At 39.4% G+C, this 25,007-nt stretch overlaps 1 protein-coding gene across 13 annotated transcripts in view; it reads right to left on the reverse strand.

Moving 5' to 3' along the window:
• The window catches only part of DMD (dystrophin), a 2,022,811-nt gene that overhangs the window by 506,454 nt on the left and 1,491,350 nt on the right, over positions 1-25,007 (reverse strand). For 11 of the 13 annotated variants that reach the window (XM_047843142.1, XM_047843144.1, XM_047843153.1 and 8 more), the window contains one exon: positions 10,082-10,236. In XM_047843142.1, the coding sequence (XP_047699098.1) occupies positions 10,082-10,236 (155 nt within the window). The remainder of the gene's footprint in view (positions 1-10,081; positions 10,237-25,007) is intronic. The other 2 variants (XM_047843151.1, XM_047843139.1) reach the window with 1 other exon arrangement.

Raw genomic sequence — 25,007 nt, forward strand, 5'->3', positions numbered from 1 at the left:
TTTCCACATCAGTAAATCACCAGTGATATGGTTCCAAATGTCTCCCTTTGTGTGCAATCTCTGCAAGCTAAAAACAGTCTAATTACTTTAAAGGAGGTGACATAAAATTAAGCAGGCAGTTACAACCAAGAACATTTTAGATCCGTATGGATCATGACACTGCCTGGCCCGGAGCCCCAAGGTTTTGCATTACAGGTATATTACCCTATTGTAACACGGCGAGAATTCTTACACTTTATAATTGGTTGGAAAGATTGGGTCTCAGCAGGATAAAAACCAGAGCGCCTTATAACTATATACACAACGCACTCTTGAAGAGCCAAAAGAAACTTCCTCATGCTGTCAAAAGATGTATACCGAAAGGAGCTGCTAACGCTCTGGATTTTTTAATGTACCAAATCTTTTTAGTCCTTAAGATGGACTAGATAGTATACTTTGCATGGGAGGGATTAAAAATAGGCTACTCTAAACTGAGAAGTTTGAGCTGGTGTCCTTAGGGTCCTTTGTAGCTTTAATATTTATGACTATGCTGCAAATATATCACAAACAGTCCCTGACTTAATAAGAGGTTGTATTTTAAACAAATGTCCTGTTAGCATCGCATCGCGTTCTTCGCATAGCTTCAAGGACGGCAGCAAATCTGCATCCTTTAAATTTCTGGAAATAATCCAGAGTCATTTACTGCCCAACAACTGATTAATTATTTCATTCAATTCACAATTAGTGAGTACAACTATTGAGCAAAGACAAGGTGTGGCTATACAATAATGCAACAATCTTCTGATGATCAGAAACTAGTCCCCAGGTAGTGCCCAAAAAAGAATTCTAAAAACACTTTTCTAAGGGTCAGCACTGGTGGGTAGAACGTAAGACTCTTTCATGAAGTTCACATGCCTGTCCCTCTGTTAAACAAACACACTGACAAACACAAATTCGTGATACTATTTGCTTTCCTTCCCTGAAAAAAACCTCACGTTTCATTATTGACTTTTTTTGTTTTGTTTTTATTTTCAGAAAAATTTGAGTACGCTTTTGGGAGCCTATCACATATGTAAATAGTATCCATCAGGTCTCTGGAGGAAAAAGAGTGCTGGAGCAAAGGGAAACGAGAAGATTGATTTTAAGGAAAACCACTCTGAGGCCAGTGCCAAGGCGAAATGAGCGTGGACACTGAATGGTTGGGAGCACAGAACAAAAGTGGCCACAATCTCCGAGGTAAAATATGGGCAGGCTCTAGGATGAGTTGGCAATGAGGATAAAAAGAAGGGGGGTGGGTAGTTCCTAGAGCAACTTTTGAAGTTGAATTCACACAGTTTAGAAGCCAGTTCAGTACACGTAGCAATAAGATAGAAAGGAGATGGGGAGGGCGAAGTAGAAGTAATTCTTAGGTTTCCAGTTTTAGAGAGAATTAAGTAATTAACCTACACTGAAAATCCAAAAAAAAAAAAAAAAAGTAGCATTGTTCTGGGAGCACATAATGCCTTCTCCTTTAGACATTTTGGAGCCTGTAGGATGTACAGATGGAAACATATAGTAGGTGGCTGTAAGTACAGTTCCGGAGATTGGGAGAAAGATAGAAGGTGGAAATAAAAACTGAGAAGTCTTCATGGTGGTTGAAGCCAACACATGAAGGTACTTGCAATGTATATAGAACAGAGACAGAGTTAACAACGGAACATCGACATTTAAGTGATATATAGAACAAAGACGGCCTATATCGATTATTGTTACAGTTCCCGAATTTGTATCTCAAGTCATGACCATTCAGTAGAACGTAAAATTTTATATCCAGCTCACTACTCCACATCTCTACCTGGACGCAGAAGAGACATTTCAAAATAGTATGTCCGCATCTTCTTCCTAAGATATGTTGCTTTTGAGATCTTCTCCATCTCCGTAAAGTGAGTACCCCATCTTCCAGTTCTCAGGTGAAAACTGTGGTCTTCCTGGATTCGTGTGTGGCTTTCATCCCTGAATCTAATCCATTAGAAAGCTTTTTGGGTTCTTTCCTCAAAAGAGAGTACAATCCAGCCACTTCTTACTATATTCACTTCTCCTCTTCCGGCCCAGATCACAGTCCTTTCTTGACTGAATTATGGCTCCTAATGGTCTCACTACTTCCCTTCAGTCTAGTGTAAAAGAAGGGCCAGGTGAGGGGCGCCTGGGTGGCACAGTCGGTTAAGCGTCCGACTTCAGCCAGGTCACGATCTCACGGTCCGTGAGTTCGAGCCCCGCGTCGGGCTCTGGGCTGATGGCTCAGAGCCTGGAGCCTGTTTCCGATTCTGTGTCTCCCTCTCTCTCTGCTCCTCCCCTGTTCATGCTCTGTCTCACTCTGTCCCCAAAATAAATAAACGTTGGAAAAAAAAAATTTAAAAAAAAAAAAAAAAGAAGGGCCAGGTGAGTCAAAACATGCCATTCCATCACACAAAACCTTCCAATGAGTCCCGTCTCACTCTAAGTGAAAGTGAAAGTCCTTTGAGGACTCATGTATCCGATTCCTCTCATCTCCGAACTCCTGGTCTGCTACACTCCTGCTCACTTGTCGCTTTTCTGTTACACTAGTCTAAGTTTCCCCCCAAAGGATATGCATACTCCTGCCTCATGGCATTTCCACTTACTAGAACCCTCCTGAGCTGTTTTTCTTCCAATTATCCTCACGGCTCACCTCCTCAGGTCCATTGCCTCTTGTTCAAATGTCACCCTCACCGTGAGACCTTTCTTAACCATCATATTTAAACAACAGCACTTTCCTTCCACCACACACACATCTATTCTCAACTACTTTCCTTTGTTTCCACACTGCACTTATCACAACTTCATATATCATATGCTTAACTTTCTTATTTTTTTTTTTTTTTACCTTTTGTAAAAGTTTATTTATTTTCGGAGAGAGAGCAAGTGAGGTAGGTTCAGAAAGAGAGAGGGGAGAGAGAGAATCCCAAGCACATTCCACACTGTCCGTGCAGTGCCCAAACTGGGGCTTGAATTCATGAACCATGAGATCATGACCAAGTCGAAATCAAGAGTCGGATGTTTGGGGCACCTGGGTGGCTCAGTCAGTTTAAGAGACAGACTTCGGCTCGGGTCATGATCTCATGGTTTGTGGGTTTGAGCCCCCCATCAGGCTCTGTGCTGACAGCTCAGAGTCTGGAGCCTGCTTCAGATTCTCTCGGCCCTTCCCCTAATCTCTCCTCTCTTCCCCTCCTTCTCTCTCGGCACTTCCCCTACTCTTGCTCTGCCTCTCAAAACTAAATAAATATTAAAAAAAAAAAAAAGAGTCAGACACTTAACCAACTGAGCCACCCAGGCGCCCCTTAACTTGCGTATTTGTTAACGTCTATTTCCCACCTTCTCCTTCCCAAAATATAAGCTTCATGAGGGTCGGGATTTTCATTGCTGTATACTGAGTACCACGATATGAGCCTACCTAGCACCAAAATATTCACTGAGTGAGTGAATGAACGCTTATGATATTTACGACATGACCTTTACTGAGCTCTTCCAATGTTACCAGGCGTTGTGCCAGGGACCTCACTCTTCCTATATGACTAGAAAAATAGGAGAACTGCAAAACGATACCGTTCTGGAAACCAAGGAAGGGAAAGTTTCAACCAGTCGAGTTGAATATAGGGCCATTAGTTCTAGTAAAAGTCACCGATGACCTTAGTGAGCCCTTGTTTTCATTAAAACAAGGTGGTAGCAACAGAAAACAGATTGGAGTGGGTCAAAGCATAACCGGGAGCTAAAGCATAGGAAACAGTAATGCCAATTACTTCTCTAAAACTTTTGATGGTTTCAAGCTGCCAAAAACAATTTTTTTTTTATGGTAAGGGGAAACCAGCATAGCTGTATAGAAAAGATCGTATCTGAAGAAAGTTCTTTTAGAACAAGGGAGACTTCAATGTGATGGTTGGCTGAAGGGGAGACGCAAGAAAAAAAAAAAGAAATGCAAGATCCCAGAGAAGAAAAAGCAGGACAATCATTAAAAAAATATGCTGGAGAATCTGAAAGAGATCCAGTGTCTGGTTAGAAAAACTCTGTGATGCACACAAAATAGGGCTCAATATTTTTTTCCTTTCTTTCTTTCTTTCTTCCTTCCTTCCTTCCTTCCTTCCTTCCTTCCTTCCTTCCTTCCTTTCAGAGAGAGAAAGAGAGAGAGCATGAGCTGGGGAGAGTGGCAGAGGGAGAGAGAGAAAAAATCTTAAGCAGGTTCCATGCTCACTATGGAGCCCAACGTGGGGCTCAAGCTCACAACCCTGGGATCATGACCTGAGCTGAAATCGAGTCGATGTTCAACCAACTAAGCCCCCAAGCCCCCCTCCTTTCTTGTTTCTTTAAAGTGGAAAAGAGATAGGACCTAGGAATAGAGAAGCAAGGAGGGACTTCCATGTGCTACCTTGTTGCCAAAGATGGTGAATACTGGTGGTAATTTCTCAGTTTATCAGCTATTACTTATGATTATTAAAATGTAAAATGTATCATGAGGGAAGACAGGAGAATACTGAGATATAATTTTAAGGAAGAGCATATTTCCATGTATGCACATGCATATACACGTATGTGCATGTACATATATATGTATATATATATGTGTGTGTGTATATATATATATATATATATATATATATGCTGAATCTTTCTTAGAACCTAGAGAGATTTTTCAGGTATCTGGGAGCTTTTAAGTTCCAGCCATGCTGAACCCCTCTGATACTGGGACCAGGCCCTCTACTCGATGAGTTCACTCCTAGCTGATTGGTAGATGTGGAAGCCCCCATATGGCTACAGACAGACAATTCAGTTAATGCTCATTTCTTGTTTAAAGAGTGATCCTGGAATAGAAATAAGGAAATGAAATCTCATGAGAGTGTCATCATAAAGTCATCAGCCAGATGGCAGTCCTTGAAATCTAGTCCTTAGAGGCTTCTGACAATAATTTGTAATATCACATCTAATATTATCTTACTGACCAATTCATATCTATTCGCAGAGATTGAAGAGAAAGAAATGAACTTGCAGAGGCCCTCAATTCTGGCTTTATATGTTAACATGGACTATACGGAATATGATCAGGAAAACAAAATATTTTCCTACGTAGGTCACAATGATGATCTGTGTTCTGACCTGAATTGTTAAACTACAGAACTGAGTTAGGAAGTAGCCTTTTCTTTTAATCATGAATAGACTAATTCCTTTTGGGCACGCATGACTATTTGTGTTCATCTACATAAAATGGGAAAGCTCCTATCAAAGTCAGGGTAGAATCAAAGATTTCTCTGACCTATTAATAAACTGAACAGTAAAATACAAAACAAAATTCGTTTACTTTTGTTTTCGATGGTCTCAAAACTCTAGCTTGCCAGGGTATAATGTCAAAGTAAAGCTCTTCCAAGTTATAGTTTTTATACATTATTCAACAATTTATAACTGCACTGAAGATTTTTATTGCTTTAAATAGGCTTCCAAATGTGCAGATTTTTTGCATGAATTTCTCTATATGATTGAAAGTTTCAATGCAGGCAATACATTAGCGTTCTGTGGTAAAACCCAAACTCTGAGAAATAATGTGATCAGAATGCTTTTGGCAGAGTCCCTCCTACCTAAAAAGTCTTGTTGATAGGTACTTTGTGAAGATATGAGATACTTTTTCTCTATCGCCCAAATATCAGCATTAATAATTTCTCCTTTTAAAATGATGCTGAAAAGAGTGACAACAAAAATGAAACTGTTTATATCCTGTGATAGTTGTAGGTGTGGGGACTTTAAATGCCAACTCTAGAAAGTGGATAAATGGAAGATATCAAGTAGAAACAAGAAAATAAAATGATGGGAACCATTCTGTAAAAGAAATATCTCTTTATTTATAAGATGTGGCAATAACTCTTTTGAAGTGATTGTTAGGTTATGTGATTGTTATGTGATTGTTAGAAATGTGCCCTAAATTGCTTAGCTGAACACAGACAAAGAAATCTTTTGTGATGATGGAAATGTTCTATTTTGCACTGTCCAATAGGGAAGTCACTAGTTACACGTGGCTCTTGAGCCCCTAAGGTGAAAAGGTGGCTGATGAGACGGAGAAAATGAATTTTAAATTTTATTTAACTTTAATTTACATTTAAATCCCCACCCACGGCTACCGGCTGCCCCGCTGGGCCACATAAATCTATGGGAAGATGACGATGTTACCTGGCTTCTTGGTTTACCTGGGCAAGACACTGGATAAAAAGGTCAAAAGACAAGAGATCATATAAAGAGTTTTCTTGTTCTTTATCTAGCACAAGGTCTGTAAGAATGTAAAATAAGAAAAACTGTAGTCAAGTAGAGCATGGCTTAATCTGTGCAGGTGACACACAAAGCATACACAGAATGCGAACTTCTAATGTAAAGGTGTCATTAGCCAGTGGAGAATCCAGCTCTCGTCAAGACCTTTCCCACTGACCCGAACAGCCATCAAGCCCGAATGGCCACTGTTTTATGATCCTACGTACATATACCGCATGAATATAACGTACATGAATATACGAGCTAAGTGAACATACCGTATTTACTCAAAGATCTGACTGGTTATCTTTCCAGGGAACTTAATGCTCTCTGGCTACAGCGTGCCAATTGATCAGTTTATTCTTTCCATCCCATTCGTGGCAGGCATTCTCTATGGGCTGACCCGACCCCAATTGTTAACCACTGGAGGTGGTTGTGTTGCACAGTTTTGGTGTGAAATTTCCTGGGAATCCCACTGCTTTCCTGATACAAGCACCGCCCTGTGTCCTTTTACTTCCTGCTGGAATGTATATGTTCCAAGGGAGATGCCGAGAAGAACATGGAAACTTCAAGGTTGACATTGCTGAGCCACTGAGCCAATGTCAGTCATCTGCCTACCTCTGAACCGCTCAATAAATGAGACAAATAAACCTCTGTTAGGTAAGCTACTGAACTTGAGTTTTCTGTTATTTGAAATTGAAAGCAATCCTAATGGATACATTTTTCTTCTGTGTTGAGTTACTGGCACACCAGAACACTTGTAGTTATTTTTCATTTGTTCACTTACCTATTTAATGAAAAATGTGTTGGGGATAGTCAATACGCACAGAGCTAAGTGCAAGGTGATACAGTGGACAAGCGGCCAATGTGAATATCCTCACAGAGCCAACATTCTCATAAGAGACAAAGACCAGCAAACACTTACGTAGTAAGGTAAGCACGATAATAGGGGGCCGATGATAGGAGGCCTAAAGAGTGTGCACTTTGAGGTTGGTAGTTAGAAAAGTCTTCTTGAAGGAATTGTTATTTAATATTATATATATATATATATATATATATATATATATATATATATATATACGTGTGTGTGTGTGTGTGTGTGTGTGTGTGTGTGTGTGTAAGTGTGTTTCAGGTCAGGAGTCAGTAGAGAAGACAGAACATAGGATGAGGAAGTGGAAAGAGCTCAGTGTTACTTAATTACATGTGGGGAGCGCTGGGAGGGAAGATTGAGGAAGAGCAGAAAATTAGGCTGGAGTTTTAAGGAAACGCTGAATCACACAAGACCTTGAAATCATTTAAAGAAGTATGGACTATCTTCAAATAATAATGCATAGGCCACTAGAGGCTTTAAAAGTGGGAGGAGGGTGAGCTACATAAATATAGTGTATTTAGAAAGATCATCCTGCATTTTATGCAGAGAATGGATAGGAACTAGGAAGACTAGAAGGAGGGATACCCGTTAGGCGAATGACGTAGTCACCGAGGCCAAACGTGACAGTTGAGGAGGAGGGATAAAGAGACGTGGCTGGATTTGAAAGCTATTTCAGCAGTAAATAGCTTTGTGGTAGCTTAGCTATTGGGGTTGTAAAAGGAAGAGTCAAGCATGAGTTTTCATTTGGCAACTGAATGGGTTGTGGTAATGTTCACTGGAGAGGGATCATAGGAAGAAAAGTAGGTCACATTTGGAGAAAGGTTGGAAGAGGGCAAAAATGAGTTCAGCCTTGGGCCCATTCAGTTTGAAGTTCCGGAGGGACATTCAAATGGAAATAAGTCACTAGGATATGTAGGTCAGAAAGTCAAAAGATCACTGTCAGCTGCAAATGATATAAAAGGATAGTCATCGATGGACTGAAACTACACAAGTGGATGAATTTTCAGAGTACATGTGAGAATGGCACAAGGAAGAACTTTGGAAGCTTCAGTAAAATTAATTTGGCAAACTTCGGATTGTGTATGGGCCAGTGGAAAATGTAATTTGGCCGCTAACCTTCTGTTGTGACTTTACACATTGGAGAAATAAGCATATACCTTCCTTAGGTGGTAGATTTTTAGGGACCTAGTCGAAAAATATACACTGGAAGCCCCCCTCTGAAGAATCCAAAGACCTTACGAAAGTGATAAAGGACAGAGAGAGCTGCTTGGACGTTAGAGAAGCATGGGAACGTGGAGACGGGGGACTTCCAGAAAGAGTGACACAGATGGGATACACCTCCCTTGAAGCTCAAGTTTTGGACCACAAACAAGCTTTGTTTTTGGCCCCTTCTTAGCTTACACTCCCTGAACTCATCATATTAATTCCTGATGTTATTTTGCTTCCCCAAAGAGGCTACTCTTGGAGAAGCAGGCATTTCCCATTGAGATCTAACTTCTGAGTCTCTGATACCATTTGATCACATATAAATAAGCCTTCCTACGCCTAATCTGCCTTATTTAACTCAACAGATACCGGATCTGTATTTAAAACACAAAGTTCAAACCCTGCCACTGAGAGGAGGCAGTAACTTTAAGAATTTTTTTGAATTCTCATTCCTGTATTCAAGCTCACCCTCTCTCCACCAGGGTCCTTTAGATAGGGCCCCAAATAGAACTCCCAACTTCAGATTGAAACTTCTTTTCCATGGTCATCTATCTGAACACCAACTGTCTGGAATTCAAGATGGCCTTAGGACCACCAGCATGAATCCAGTTTCTCAGGAGATTTCACTCTTTAATTCCTGATTCGATTTCAAGATTTACTTGCTTTCACAATTTCCATATATCGGTAGCTCATAGGTCCTAAGAGATTCTGCTCTTAGTTCAAAATCTGTTGGGTTTTTTTTTTCCCTCTTGATGGTGGCCTTTTCTTCTTCATAAAGGCCACCAAATTGACTTCTTCAGTAATTCATGTCATCTTCTGGGACTTACTTACCTTTCACTGTGGTGTTCCTTATCACTGTACAAGTACTATTTTTGCCCCTGTTTTCCGACACAGCTAAAAATGAGGACCCAATAATCTTTAACTTTCCATAGCATGAACAAGGTAACTCTATATTATGCAAAGGGAGTCATCATTCAACAAATATTTACCAGCTCCCCACTATATCACTTGGTCAGGACCTCAGGATGTGTCAAGTAAGAAAGATAGTCTCTGTCCTCAGGGAGTTTAGACTAATATGAAGTACAGACGTTAAACAACTAGTTATATAATTCATGTTTTTATTTAAAATTAGGATAAATGCTATTAAAAGAAAAGCACGAGGGGTTAAGAGAGTGGACAATAAAGGCACAGAACCTAGTTTGAGGGGGTAGTGTCTCTAAGAGCTGTTAATTTTCACTGACATAGAATGGGAAATGAAGTTATGAGTCATGTTACACTACATGAATTTTCCCATTGCATATGTGGAGTGGGATACAAAGATGGCACCACGGACAACTATAATTCCATCAAGAAACCCAAAGTGACTTCCTTGTCAGATTAAGAATGGGGCAACATGTGCCACTGTGTAATGGAATGATATTTCTTTGGGTAGACTTCTCAAAACGTATTGATAAATGGTTCTTCTAGCTAAACATCCATATTTTGTGTTTGTCTAAACCCTTAGTTATTTCACTACCTTGGCAACGGTAGGCAAATCATTTATTTCACCAGTCTTCATGTCCCTCGTCTTTAAAATTCTAGAGGTATTAGGCAAGACTGTGAATTTAGTTGGCAACTGTCACCTTGGAGCCTCCGAAGCCCCAGTTTAGCATGAGTAGGAAAACAAAATACGCAATGGCCACCCATTGTCACCACCGCATCCATCACTATAGTCAACGATAGGTTTAGAAATAATGTAGTTCCTACCTTTTATGAATGCTTGCCCAAGAGGCATTGATGTTCTCGGTTATCATGTGTACTTTTCTCGTATCATCTGAAGAATAATCCCGGAGAAGTTTCAGGGCCAAATCATTTGCAACATCTACATTTATCTGCCACTGGCGGAGGTCTTTGGCCAACTGCTATGGATACATATGGGAAAGAAAATGAATGTCAGTTTTCTCTGAGATTTTGAGTTGCAGTTTCTCAAAATTTTTCATAAATAGCGTTTGAGTTCGCAGGTCAGAACTTGTCCGCATGTTCACTTTGAACCTACCATGTGATTTAGTCAATCGTGACGGTATAATCCAACCCACTTTTCATGACAAAACTTTTCAAATGCGGCATCTTGAGCAATCCTCAGTGTCCGGTATTTCAATTCAGTAGCAATTGATTGGGGATCAACTGGGCTTAATTGTTTTTCTCATGGGAGAGAACAAACTATAAAAATAAGCTCTCATGTAGTTGTTGACTATGGGGCATATACCAAAATTTGAACGGAAAACAAAGCTCATGTATTTCCTTCCCTCTTCATTAACTTGTTGAATTGTTTATGTAATTAGTGCCATCTACTGGCATTCAACTACAGCTGCATATAGAAAATATTAAACATCAAAAGAATAGCGCTGCATACTACTTATGAACTTTTTTGAAGGCCAAGTTTATTCATAATACTTTAATAAATATCCTACTTTAAAATTAGAGCACAATTTCAAACATAAGAATCTCGCTAAACCAAATGACCTGATTTTTTGTTTCTGTTTGACAACTGAGTATTATCAAGCTATGTATTACATCACTTAAAATACCGCACAGAAAATAAATAAGGCAATGACAGGTTTATCTAGAAGCCTATTAACGACTGCTCTAAGTGCATGGAGGAGGCTTCTAAGCATTAAGGTAATATTCAATTACTAAGATAGTTATATCAAATCCAACGTGGTAGGTAAAGCCATTGATAAATGGGCAAAGGATCATGAAAAAGACATTCAAGCAAGAGAAAGAATAAAAGATTTATATTTTTAAAATTAAATTAAAAAGCTAAAAAAATAGGGGCGCCTGGGTGGCTCAGTCGGTTGAGTGACTTAGGCTCAGGTCATGATCTCGCGGTTCATGAGTTCAAGCCCCGCGTCGGGCTCTGTGCTGACAGCTCGGAGCCTGGAGCCTGCTTTGGATTCTGTGTCTCCCTCTCTCTCTGCCCCTCCCCTGCTCATGTGCTGTCTCTCTTTCTCTCAAAAATAAACAAATGAAAAAAAATAGAGTATTAAATCAAGATGATACAATTTGACATCAGTTAAGTTAATAAAAAAATAAAACCCAAAGCTGGAAGCACTACGGTAAAACTAGCATATCCATGTACTACTGCTGGGAACAAATATCTATCAGGACAATCTGGCGATTGATATCAAATGACATATACATGCTTACTCCCATTGACCTCGTAATTGTGCTTTTGGTATTTTCTCCTAATAAAATATTTAAAAGAAGAGAAATACATTATAGGAATAAAGAGCATCATTAACTATTACAGCATAAAAATGAGGAAATTTCAATTTTTAATGAGAGGACATTAGAATCACACAATATATCAACCCAATGTTCTAGTGTGCCAAAATCATAAGTAACAAACAAAACACAATTTCTATCTGTATTGTATTTCTTAAATCTCTAAGTCATGAACTAGGAGGAGAGCAGAGGAAACTGAAATTAACTGATGTTTCTGAAGAGCAGTCATTTTTGTTTTAATATTTGTTCTTTCATGTTGGTATGATATTTACATAATAAAAATCAAACAGTAGTAACTGTGGCAGGGTTTCAGTATATTTGGGTGGGCTCCCCTTCCTTGCAAATGTATAATGTATATATAATCTGGTATTTCTCAGTTAACTAGAATATCCTATTCTTTGTTTTAATGTTTCTTTATTTATTTTGAGAGAGAGAGAGAGAAAGAGAGAGCAAGGGAGGGGCTGAGAAAGAGGCAGAGAGAGAGAATCCCGAGCAGGCTCTGTGCTGTCAGTGCAGAGCCTGACAGGGGGCTCCATCTCACAAACTGTGAAATCACGACCCGAGCTGAAATGCAGAGTCAGGTGCTTAACCGACTGAGCCACCCAAGAGTCCCTAGAACATCCTATTCTTGAATCAAATGAAATAATTTCATTTGTTGCATGTAACAAATAGAACCAAAAAACAAAATGAGTACCAAGCATCTAAAGCCAACGTTACTAACTTTCGCTATGAAAGGAAAAAGGGAGAGAGTTTTTAAAGGCACACAGTACAGTTCCTGTACAACACAGCAATTAAAGTTTATCCTGGCGAAAAGTCTGCCTTCCCTTATATACTCATTTTACCCAGCCCTGTGGCTCCAATTTTCCACTTTTTGGATCCTCACGCTATTCAAAAACCTTTCTAAGGTGAAACATACACTTCTAAGGCTTTCCTTTTCTAGAAATGTCCTAGGGTATAAGATTACCTTTCTGTCCCTTCTCCTCCTTACTTAAGCCAAGCCTTCAGTGTTAAAGTAATGTGTACTGTAAGCAGCCCTTTTTATCCATAGGGTGGCGTTTGAATTTTGAAAAAGAGCTTAGTATCTATTATTTCTTAAATCCCTAATTGGTAGCATAAGAATTCACAAAACTGAAACCAATAACTTGGTCACCTTTTTCCAAGTTAATTCCTTTTAACGAATACCTTTCTCTGTTAGAGAAATACGATCAACCAACATCAGAGCATATGTGTATACATTTAGGAATAAAAAATATAAATTAAAATTTTAATAAATGTAAGTAATATCATTTATTTTACCGAAGAAAGATAAATAATTTTGGAAGCCACCTCTCACTCATGGGCTGCTGCTTGAAAAGTCTAGATTAAGAAGGATATACACTTTTTGGTCTTAATCTATAGATCATAAAAACTGCCTAGAAGTTTAAGTTGAAAGGTATGCTAGCATTTTCCAAACTCTTGAAGGAAATATACAGCTCAAGTTACAGACTTCATAGTCAAGAGGTAAAAGAGTGAGGCTTGATTTCAAAACAGAGCTTTGTGATAAACTTTAATTCTTGAAAGACAAAAAAGCACAAGCCACATACTTTTCTTCAAATTTGTAGTCACCATGATATTCAGATTTTCATACAGAAGGAAAGCCCTCACCCTCACTGAATGCTGCCCAGGTTTTGAGAGGATGTAGGATTAAAAAAGAAAATCCCACTGACCTTGAGTAACATTGACAGGGCAAAGGCCCTTATCTAAACCCTAAGGTTCTCAACTTCAGCATTCTTGTCTCCCTTCTTACAGCATTCACCGGAACACAATGCTTCCCTTCCTCCTAGGGTCATATGTTGACCGCTCTGGGCTTTAACCAAGTGTCTTTCAAGCTAGGAACAATGACCTTGACCAGTTTTGCCTACTACCGTGAAATTTACTACTGGGAGAACTCCAGACCACACAAGGAGTGTAAATTCAAAAACACAATAGAATTCACACACACGTCTTCTTATTTCTGAATTCCATTTGCAATGGTATACCCTACGGGGAATTGTTTGTACGGTGATCACAGTGTGTGAAGAAATTTGAAATACTGTGAACACTAGCCTATGAAAAAAGATGATTTTTGTGGGTCCATATATATATATATATATATATGTGCGTGTGTGTTTTCTGTGAAGAATATAAAAGGCTACATTCCCAAAAGATTGTGTCCCCAACCAGGGAAGAAATATTTCATATTCAAAGCCAATATGGTGTTGCTGTAACACGTGCTTGGTATTTTATGTGCTGTATTTTAGGCAGGAAAATGATTGTAAACTATGGGACAACCGGAATTAATTTCAAGAATTTTGAGTATTAAAACTTTCTAATTTTAATATTTGTCTTCCCTTATTTTCTGTTCGTAAGAATTCTTTTCAGGGTATTGACCCTACGCCGGAGAAAACAACAGAGGAAGAGAGAGAGCAGTGACAAGTTTGGGCCTGCTGGGTTTGAATCCTGGCTTGACCACTTCCTAGTTATGTGCCCGATGGGAAAGTGTATTATCCTCTCTATGCCTCAGTTTCCTCCTTTTTAAAGTGGGGAGAGTAACAGTATTTACCTAGAAAGAGTATCATGAGGGTTAATTTAGAAAATGCAGGGAGAGCCTTCGGAATGGCGTCTGGCGTCTGGCGTATCCAAAGCGTTAACTAAACATTAGCTAGAATAATCGTGCCGATTGCTATCACTGTTACGACTCTTTCTATTGCTGCTGCTGCTGCTACTACTCTCGTCCTACGAATTGTACTGTTCCTAATGAACCGCACTCTGTTGACCACAGGGCAAGCCTCTACCGAATGCAGAGTAAGAGCCTCGCTGTTTCCCCGACATTGTCTATGATGCTATAGCTCTAAAACGCTCCCTTTAATTTAGAAGAGAAATGCAAATACATAGACCTATCATTAAAAAAATTAAGGGTGAGTAGTGTTTAAGTTCTCTTATAAAATGTGTTTGGGGATAGTCCCCTACCAATGAAATTAACATTTGTTCCAGGTGAGCTAGAGTTTAAAAATTTTAATGACTGACTCCAAGGAGCTTCACGAATGAAAGGCAACAGCAGAGTAATGAAAAGGCATCTTCCCAGGGAGTCTTATTTGGCCGTTGTTTGGCTGTTTGATCTTAAGAAAGTCATTAACCTTCTGAGTCCCAGTTTTGTTGTGTGTAAAATAGGATGGAGTGACTGATTCTGCCTATGCCTCAGGTTTGTCATGAGGCCAAACTCAAAATAAAACTGCTTGGAAAATTGTGAAATAGCATCCTAATATAGTTACGGAGAAAAAAGCGCTAATAGGGGGTTTCTCTTCTTTTGCCTAGGATACTGTGTTGGCATACGTGAACTAAGAAATTCATTTGAAAAAATCGAGTTCTGTGAGCTAACAGGGAAGAGCTGATTAGCTCTTAGATCCGTTCTCTGGCAATCTCCCACTCTACCCAGCGTTACAGATGAATCAAGCCCCTTATAAGGGGGACCAGGGTTTTTCCCAGGATTCCGTGCTAGTTGGTTTCCAGGTGCGTTAGGACAGTGAGAGGCCTTGGTAGGACATGCAAGAACAGGAGGAAAGAAGGGTGAAACTAAAGTATATCTCCCCTTCTCTCTGTGTGGGCAGGGTCTTCTTCGTGACTCCATTTCCTAAGGGACAGCCCTTCTCCCTGTAGTGTCACTACCTGCCGTGCAGCCCCCACAGCGGTTGAGTTAGTACCGGATGCTTCTGGTTTCTGGACTTTGGTAACACTTGTTGGCCCTTCAGCCCTCGAGGTGGCAATAGCTTCCCGATACTGCCAACCTCCGGGACTCGGGTCCTCTGCTACTCCATTAGCCATGGAACCTGTCATCTGTATTAACTTTCCTCTGAAATATCTCAGGTGGTTTCCAGACTTAACCCTGATGATACAAACTGGAGGACATTTCACAGCAAATGACCCTGCCTCCCCAGAGAGAAGGGGATCACACAATGTAACGTAACAAGCACACATTTCATTAAATACGGACGACATCTTGTATCCTTCTCTTCAGTCTCAGAGGAACAGGTGACTCTTGTACTCTGGTAAGCTGATTCCTCCGTCAGAAGAGTAAACTACTCTGGGCTCTTTCTCCACACACTCTTTGTGTCTTTTCAATCTCTCATCTCCCCGTAGGGTCTTCCTTCATAGCCTTCAACCATGCGTCCCCCCCCCCCCCCCCCGCCCCCATCTTTAACCAATGGCAACAAAACTTGCTCTCTATCATTGTCTTTCCCTCCACCATTAAGCTCCTTAGAAGGCAAATGTTCAGTCATGGCCTCACCTGGATTACATTCCTTCGACTCTACAACTCATCAGAATCAGTCTTTTGCCAACATCACCCCTCAAAAAATATTCTGACATGACATGAGTATAAATTGGATTGGTGATCCCAATTCTTTACCCCACCCTGTGGCCGTGCCCTTTGCTATTTAACTTTTTAATTTCCCACTACAAAATTCCCTTGACATTGAGCTTGGTCTGATGACTTGTTTTGCCTAATCCTAATGGGGTAACAATAGAAGTGATACAGAGGCTTGAAATGTGCTCCTGCAGTGGGGCTAGCCCTTATGCATTTCTGCCATCACCAAGAGATACACATGCCCCGGGCTAGCCTGACTGTCCCTGGAGAAGGATGAGTGACACATGGAGGGAGCCACCCCAGTCAACCTGCAGCACGAAGCAGTGCCACCCCAGCCAAGCCGTCAACTCTTGAAAAAAATTAAATGCTTATTGTGTGCCAATGACATTTTGAAGTTTTTTTTGTTACACAGAACGTTTGCAAAAATAGTTAACTGATTCAGTCACCAAGGGCCAACATCTGTGGAAAGTCTTAGGTTCTCATGTAATGTAAAATGAACAAATCAGGAAACTACAGATGCTGGCGAGGATGTGGAGAAACGGGAACCGTCTTGTACTGTTGGTGGGAATGCAAACTGGTGCAGCCACTCTGGAAAACAGTGTGGAGGTTCCTCCAAAAATTAAAAATAGAACTACTCTATGACCCAGCAGTAGCACTGCTAGGAATTTACCCAAGGGATACAGGAATGCTGATGCAGAGGGGCACTTGTACCCCAATGTTTATAGCAGCGCTTTCAACAATAGCCAAATTATGGAAAGAGCCTAAATGTCCATCAACTGACGAATGGATAAAGATGTGGTTTATATATACAATGACATACTACTTGGCAATGAGAAAAGAATAAAATGCTGCCATTTGCAGCAACGTGGATGGAATTGGAGGGTATTATGCTGAGTGAAATAAGTCAGAGAAAGACAGATCTTGAGAAACAGAAGACCATGGGGGAGGGGGAAGGGGAAAATTTTTTTTCAGAGAGAGAGGGAGGCAAACCATAAACTTAAATACTGAGAACAAACTGAGGGTGGATGGGGGGTGGGGGAGAGCGGAAAGTGGGTGATGGGCATGGAGGAGGGCACCTGTTGGGTTGAGCACTGGGTGTTGTATGGAAGCCATTTTGACCATAAATTATATTTAAAAAAAAACACAATATATGTGCAGCAACTAGTGCTGTTGCTGAGTCTCTTCTGGAGGTTCCATCCTTTCTTAGCCCCGTCTCTATGAGTCTCCTCCATAATCTCTTATGGCTTAAGTTATTCTTTTTCTATCTTTCTCTTACATGTTGATGTCCTCCAAGGTTCTGTCGTTAGCCCAACCTTCCCCACCCACACATACTGACCCTTCAGTGGAAGAGAAGGCAGGGAGCACGCGCGCAGAGCAGTTTTATCACAATTTTCCTTTACAGCAAGTCATCTACCTCCGCTGTCACTGCCTGCATTTAGGCTGTCACCATTTCTCACTTGGATTCTCCGACCACCTTTATACTGACTCACTTCCTCCACTCTCAAACCAGCCCCTCCACCTGGGGAAACAGCTGCTCAAGTGATATTTTTGAAATGCAAATGGAACCATGTTACTACTCTGGCTCCCTGTTGCCTACAAGACAAAGTCCAAACCTCTCTCCTTAGATTACTAGGCGCTCAAATCTAGAACCCGCACCTGTGCATCCACTCTCATCTTTTGTTAACTCCTTTCCATTTCCTTTCCTCTGACCCAATCCCATCATTGCTCATATGATAATCCAAAACCTCCGAAAGGTTCAGTGACTTGCTGAAGGTGACAAAGCCAATCAGTGAAAGAGGCGTCCCCAAAATGCAGGTTTCTCGACTCCAATATTCAGGGTTCAATCTAGTTAAAGAAGATATGCTTCCATATAGAGGGATTTAAGGCAAATGATTGGGTTTATTATAATTGAACACTGAAGAATATACAATAGTCTCCTTGGTGATTATAGCATGATTGGAAAATTATTGTGTATAATAAAATAAGACATTGCCAAACAAAGACAGCAGAAAAAAACAGAGATTTGGTTTATTCAAAAAAATCACTAAACAATTTAGTCCTAAGTATGAATTAATATTCCACAAATCTTTATTGGGAAAAAGAAACACTCTTGCTTGCTTGTGTGAATTAAAATGACCTACAAAACCTCTTTATGGATTTATAATAGAAATGTTAAAATATCTGTAAGGAAGCTATTTCAAAAGTAAAGCCTCTCACCATTAACTTCAAGATTCATCTATTAAACCTCTGACATTACCAACTCTGTTTCAGAAGGTAACAGTCTATACAGGGGATACTATTTAAGAAAATGGCCCTCATTTTCCAGCTTACTGGAAATGATTAATCTTTTCAATAGCTTTGAGGACTACATACCAAAGTTGTTACTTTTTTGTCCTTTCAACAATGACTACAAGCTGAGAGCAGGCTAGTAAATGTGTTATCGGCCAACCCATTAGAGTTCCATTATTTTCTGTCTTACATGGCTTCATGTAATGAATTTTCATAATTAAACTAATGGCATACAATTTATTTTCCTCCCTCTTTACTTTCAGGCCCCATTTCTCTTTTGGCTTCTTTGGAATAAGTTTTATACGAAATGAAGGGAGGAGAGCCCTGCAAGGTACTTCATTACCTTAATTTCATTATGACATTTTAGAAAGCATTCTCTTTATCTGGGCTCTCTCTTTAATTTGCTGACTTTATTAAAAGGCTTAAGTAGTGTTGTAATTAAGAAATCACCCAGCCTCTCCAGGCATCTAAGAGAAGTCTGGTTGAGAGGGTATGGAAATGGTCGGGTAGAAATGACTCCAGAGAGAATGGCAGAGGACAGATCCTCAGAAAGTGGCATTTGTCTTGGCTATTTTTCCAACCCCGTGAGCCTCCTGTGGTAGAAGACGTTATTTTCCACGAACGATCGGGGCCTTATCATGCCACGTGCACCCCCATTGAGTCAAGGATGGCTATGTAACTGATTTTGACTACTTGTAACTTACAGGCAGAAGTTGTATGAACCGATGGCATCATTCATGTTCCCTGCCTCCTGAATCATGGAAGTATGTATCAAGACTCCGCTGTTATCAGCTTTGGTCCCTGCGTGAGTAAGCTAAGTAGAACCCTCTTGTGAATCCACAATGGACACGTAACATGAGCAAAATATAAACTTTGTGTTAAGCCTCTAGACATGGATCTTGCTACTGTAGTACGTCTTAGACCATCCTGACAGATACACCTAGTCAGGTACAACCCTATCTCCAGAAGGGCAATTCTATTATAGCTACATAATCTGGGGCCAGGGTCAGGGATAGAGTAAGCTAGTATAATAACTCATACAGAATAGGTTCTGTTGCTAATACATGGTGAGAAACTATGTTTCCAAAGCAGTTTATAAACTGGAAGAATCAAGAAAAGATCTGGATCTTAATGACACGTAGGCATACCTCTTGAAAGCAACTTGGAGAAATAATTCGCATAGCATGAAGTCTACCCATTTTCAGTGTATAATTTAGTGGTTTTTAGTATATTCAACGAATTAGGAAGCCATCACCACAATCTAATTTTGGCACATTTTCTTCAAACCCAGAAGAAACCCTGCACCCATTAATAGTCACTTTCCACTGCCCATTCTCTCTCTCCCCTAGCCTTTACTAGACACTTCACACAAACGGACTCAAACAATATGTGATCTTTTGTGATTGGCTTCTTTCGCCTAGCATCGTGTTTCTCAGGTTCATCCATGTTATAGCAGGTACCAGTACTGTATTAATTTTTATCGCCAAATAGTATTCCATTGCTGGATATACCACACTTAAAAAAAAAAAAACATTCATTAGTTGACAAACATGTGAGGCTTCTCCACTTCTTGGCTATTACCAATAACTCTGCTACCAATATCTGTATAAAGGTTTGGGGGCCATGTATGTTTTTATTTCTCCTGGATACACACCGGAGTATGGCATTGTCAGGTCAGAGAGTAATTTCGTGTTAATGCCAAACGTTTTCCCAAAGTTGTACCATTTTCCACTCCCAACAGCAATGGATGAGGTTACAGTCATTCCACATTCTTGTCAACACTCATTGTTGTCTTTTTTATTTTAATCATCCGAGTGAGTATGAAGTGGTATCTCGTGGTTTTCATTTGAATTTTCCTAACGACCGATGGTGTTGACAATCTTTTCATGGGCTTATTGGCCATTTGTACCTCCTCTTTGAAGAAGAGTCTATTAAAATCCTTTGTTGCTTCATAATTGGGTTGTATTTTTGCTCTGGTTGAGTTCTGAAGTTCTGTATATATTCTGGACATAAGTCCCATATTTGGTATTTGCAAATATTTTCTCCCACTCTGTGGGCTATCTTTTCACTTTCTTCATGACAATGTTTGCAGCACAAGTTTTTAATTTTGATGAAGTTCAACTTACATATGTTTTCTTTTGTCACTCTTGCTTTTGGTATCATGTATATATAAGAAAACATTACCTAACTTATCGTACTCCTATGTTATCTTGTAAGATTTTTAAATCTTATATTTTGCCCTATGATAATCCATTTTTGAGTGAATTTGTGTGTATGGTGTCAGGTCGGGTCAAACTTCATTATGTGGATACAAATATTTAATAATCCAAGCACAAGGTTTTAAAAAGACTATTCTTTTCCCATCTTAACAATCTTAACAAGTCTTAACAATGGTGAAAAATCAATTGACCTGAAATGCAAAGATTTACATCTAGACTTTCAATGTTATTCCATCGATCTATGTGCCATATTCTTGTCAGTTCCATATTGTCTTGATGACGGTAGCTTTGTAGGAAGTTTCGAAATTGGGAATTGTGAGTCCTCTAACTTTGTTGTCTTCTCAAGGCTGTTTTGGCTATTCTTTGTCCCTTGCATTTCAGTATATATTTTAGGAGCCACTTGACTATTTCTGCAGAAAGTCCAGCTAGAATTTTGATGAGGTTCGCGTGAAGTCTGCAGATCAATTTGAGGATGTTGCTATCTTAACAATATTAAGTCTTTTGATCCGGAAACATGGGATATTTTTTCCATTTATTTAGATCTTCCTTAATTTCATTCCACAGTGCTTTGTAGTTGGCAGTAGACAGGTCTTGGGTTTCTTTTATCCCTAAGTGTTTTATTTTTTGATGCTATTGTAAATGGAGTGTTTTCTGAATTTCATTTTTTAGGTTATTCACTGCTTATGTACAGAAAAATAACTGATTTATGTATTTTGACCTTGCAATCTGCAAACTTGCTGAATTTATTAGTTCTAACATTCTTTTAGTATATTCCTTGGGATTTTCTGTATATAAGATCATGTCATCTGCAAATAGATTGCTTTACTTTTTCCTTTCCAAACCAGAAGACTTTTATCTATTTTTCTTGCCCAGTTTCCCTGGCCTGAACTTGTAGCATAGTGGTAAATAGAAATGGTTAGAGCAGCCATCCTTACCCTGTTCGTGATCACAGGCGAAAGCATTCATTCTCTTTACTATGATGCTAGTTGTAGGTTTTTCTTAGATGCCCTTTATTAGGCTGAAGCATTTTCCTTCTGTATTAGTTTCCTAGGACTTCCAAGACAGAGTATCACAAACTGGGTGGCTTAAAATGATGAAACGTATTGTCTCACAGTTCTGGAGGATAGATCCAAACTAAGGTATCAGCAGACTATGCTCCATCTAAAACCTATAAGGAAGAATCCTTCCCTGCCTCTTCCAGCTTCTGGTGGTGCCAGTCAATCCTTGGTATTCCTTGACTTACAGCTGCCACACTCTAATCTCTGCCTTTGTTGTCACGCAGTGTTTGCTCTGTTGTCAGTGTCTTTACATGACATTCTTCTCTCTGTGTATGCCTCTTTTCCTCCTTTTATAAAGACACCGGCCATATGTGGTTAAGAACCCAGCCTACTCTAGTATGACCTCATCTGAACTTGATCACATCTGCAATGACCTGATTTCCAAATACGGACACACTCATAAGTACCAGGGGTTGGGTCTTCCACACATCTTTTTAAGGAGACACTATTCAACCTACAACACCTTCTGTTTCTAATTTGTTGAGTGTGTGTGTGTGTGTGTGTGTGTGTGTGTGTGTGCGTGCGTTTTCACGAAAGGGTTTTGGACTTTGTCAAATGCGTTTTCTACAACTATTAAGATGACCACGTGGGTTTTGCCCTTTATTCTACTGATATGATACATTACAGACAGCCCCAACTTATGATGGTTTGACTTATGACTTTTTAAAACTTTTATAATGATGTGAAAGTGACAGATACTCAGTGGAAAGCATACTTTGAATTTTCCATTTTGATCTTTTCCCAGACCAGCGACATGCAGTATGATACTCTCTCCTGACGCTGGGCAGTGGCAGTGAACTGCAGCTCCCAATCAGCCACGTTATCATGAGGGGGAGCAAGCGATGCACTTATGACCTTTCTGTACCCATATAACCGCTCTGTTTTTCACTCTCAGTACGGTAGTCGATAACTTACATGAGATATGCAACACTTTATATTATAAAATACGTACATTATAAAATAACGCTTTGTGTTATGTGGTTTTGCCTAACTGTTGGCTAATAGAAATGCTCTGAGCATGTTTAAGGTGGGCTAGCTAAACTGTGATGGTTGGTAGGTAAGGTGTATTGAATGCATTTTTGGTTTATAATATTTACAACTTAGGACGGGTTTGTTGAGACAACCCCGTTGTAAGTCAAGGAAAATCTGTACGTTGATTCAATTTTGTATGTTAAACTAATTTTGCATGCCTAGAATACATTTCACTTGATTATGGTATACAGTCCTTTTAATATGGTGCATTATTAGGTTTGAGAGTATTTTTTTTAAGGCTTTTTGAGTCTCTATTCATGAGGTATATTGGTTTGTAGTTTTTTTCTGGTGATATTTTCAGCTGGGAAGTATTCCTTTCTCTTCTAATTTTTGGAAGAGCTTGTGAAAAGCTGGTATTAATTCATCTTGGGGGCACCTGAGTGGCCCAGTCAGTTAAGTGTCCAACTCTTGGATTCAGTTCAGGTCCTGATCCCAGGGGTGTGGGATTGAGCCTTGCACCCAGCATGGATTCTCTCTCTCCCTCCGCCCCTCTCCCCTGCTCACGCTTTCTTTCTTTCTAAAAAAAAAAAAAAATTAAAACAAAATAAATATTTGGTAAAGTTCACCAGTGAAGCCATCTGGTCTTGGGTCTTTTTTTGGGAAAATTTTAAAATGATCAATTCAATTTCTTTATTTGTTATAGGTGTATTCATATTTCTTATATCTTCCATTCATAACATCCTCTTATAATCCTTTTTATTTCTATACGTTTGGTAGGATTGTATCCTCCTTCACCTCTACGGTGAGTAATTTGAGCCTTCTCTCTCTTCTCTCTTAGTCCAGTTAAAGGGTTGTCAAAATTGTTGATCTTTTCAATAACTAACTTTTAATTTTCTTGATTTTCCCTCATTTTTCTTTTCTTTATTTCCTTGATTTCACTCTAATCTTTATTACTTCCTTCCTTCTGCTTGCTTTAGGTTCAATTTTCTTTTTCTAGTTTCTTAAGGTAGAAGATTGGGTTACTTATTTGAGATCTTTCTTCTTTTTTAACTGAGGTATTTATAGCGATAAATTTCACTCTCAAAATTCATTAGTTGCACCTCACAAGTTTCAGTGTGTTGTGTTTTTATTTACATTCATTTTAAAGTATTTTTGCATTTCCTTAGTGATTTATTTTTTGACCCATTGGTTATTTGAGAATGTACTGTATCATTTTCTCATATGGGCATATTTCCCAAATTTGCTTTTATTGATTTTTAATTTTATTTACTTATGGCTAGAGGACCTACATTATGTGATTATAATCCTTTTAAATGTATTGAGACTTCTTTTGTGACCTAGTGTATCATCTATCCTACAGAATGTTCCATGTGCAATTGAAAAGAATGTATACTCTGTTATTACTGAGTGGGATGGTCTACAGAAGAGTGCTAGGTCTTGCTAATTCACAGGGTCTTTCTAAGTCTACTATTTCCTTGTTGATCTACTGCTCAGTCTATCCATTACTCAAAGTAGGAGACTGAAGCCTTTGTTTTTGGTGAACTGTTTATTTCTCCCCTCAATTCTGTCAGATTTACTTCCTGTATTTTTAATTATTTTCCTTCTCTCTTTTCCTTGGTGTGGATTATTGCCATTGACCTGTCTTCAAGTTCACTGACTCTTCTGACAGCTCAACTCTGAGGTTAAGCCGCTCCAGTAAGAATTTCAATCATTACACTCTTACACTCCAGAATCTCTATTTGATTCCTGTTTGTAATTTGTATTCATTTATTGATATTTTCTATTTGGCAAGATGTGCATGTAGCTTTCTAGATATCCCAGGAAAATGTCAGAGTTTTTCAAGGACCTCTGGGGACATCTCATTCCCCAGATCTGCCTTTTCAGTTTTTCTCTAGACCATGATTATCTCAACTGGTATCACAGTCTCAGGCAGTTACAATTTAAACAATGTTGCTGGTTGTTTTGGAGAAACACTCTGAGGATAGGGCTTTTTCTGGGGAGTTAGTGCAAAGTCAGGCCAAATAATGACAAGGCCTTGTGTACAGGTTTGTTCTAGGGAGCCGCAAGACAGGCCAAATAGTAATAAAGCTCTGAGAATTAAAGGGGTCTTTCTGATGAAGTCCATTCCAGGTCTTTCCTCTCTGGTGGCCCTAAGGCTGCTGATTCTCAAAGCTACGATGCAGCTGGGAGAAAGTGATGGCAATGAGCCAAGTTAAAAAGCCTCAAACCCTGCTTTTCTTACTGAAGTTCAGCAGTTCATATAATGTTGTGAACCTTTGCTTAATTTCCAGAGTTCAGAGAAGGCGATTTTGACCATTTTTGCAATTTGTTGCTTTTACGGAGGAGTGAGTTTACACAGTGGGTACAGTATATTTTCAAGCATGATAGAAGTTAAACTACGAAAAGGAAACAAGGCAAAACATGGTGTAATCAGAACATAATGCTATTCAAGTCTTGGGGGCTCTGCATTAAATATTTATATGGTATAG

This window comes from Prionailurus viverrinus, chromosome X (assembly GCF_022837055.1).
Source record: "Prionailurus viverrinus isolate Anna chromosome X, UM_Priviv_1.0, whole genome shotgun sequence".
NCBI classification, from domain to species: domain Eukaryota; kingdom Metazoa; phylum Chordata; class Mammalia; order Carnivora; family Felidae; genus Prionailurus; species Prionailurus viverrinus.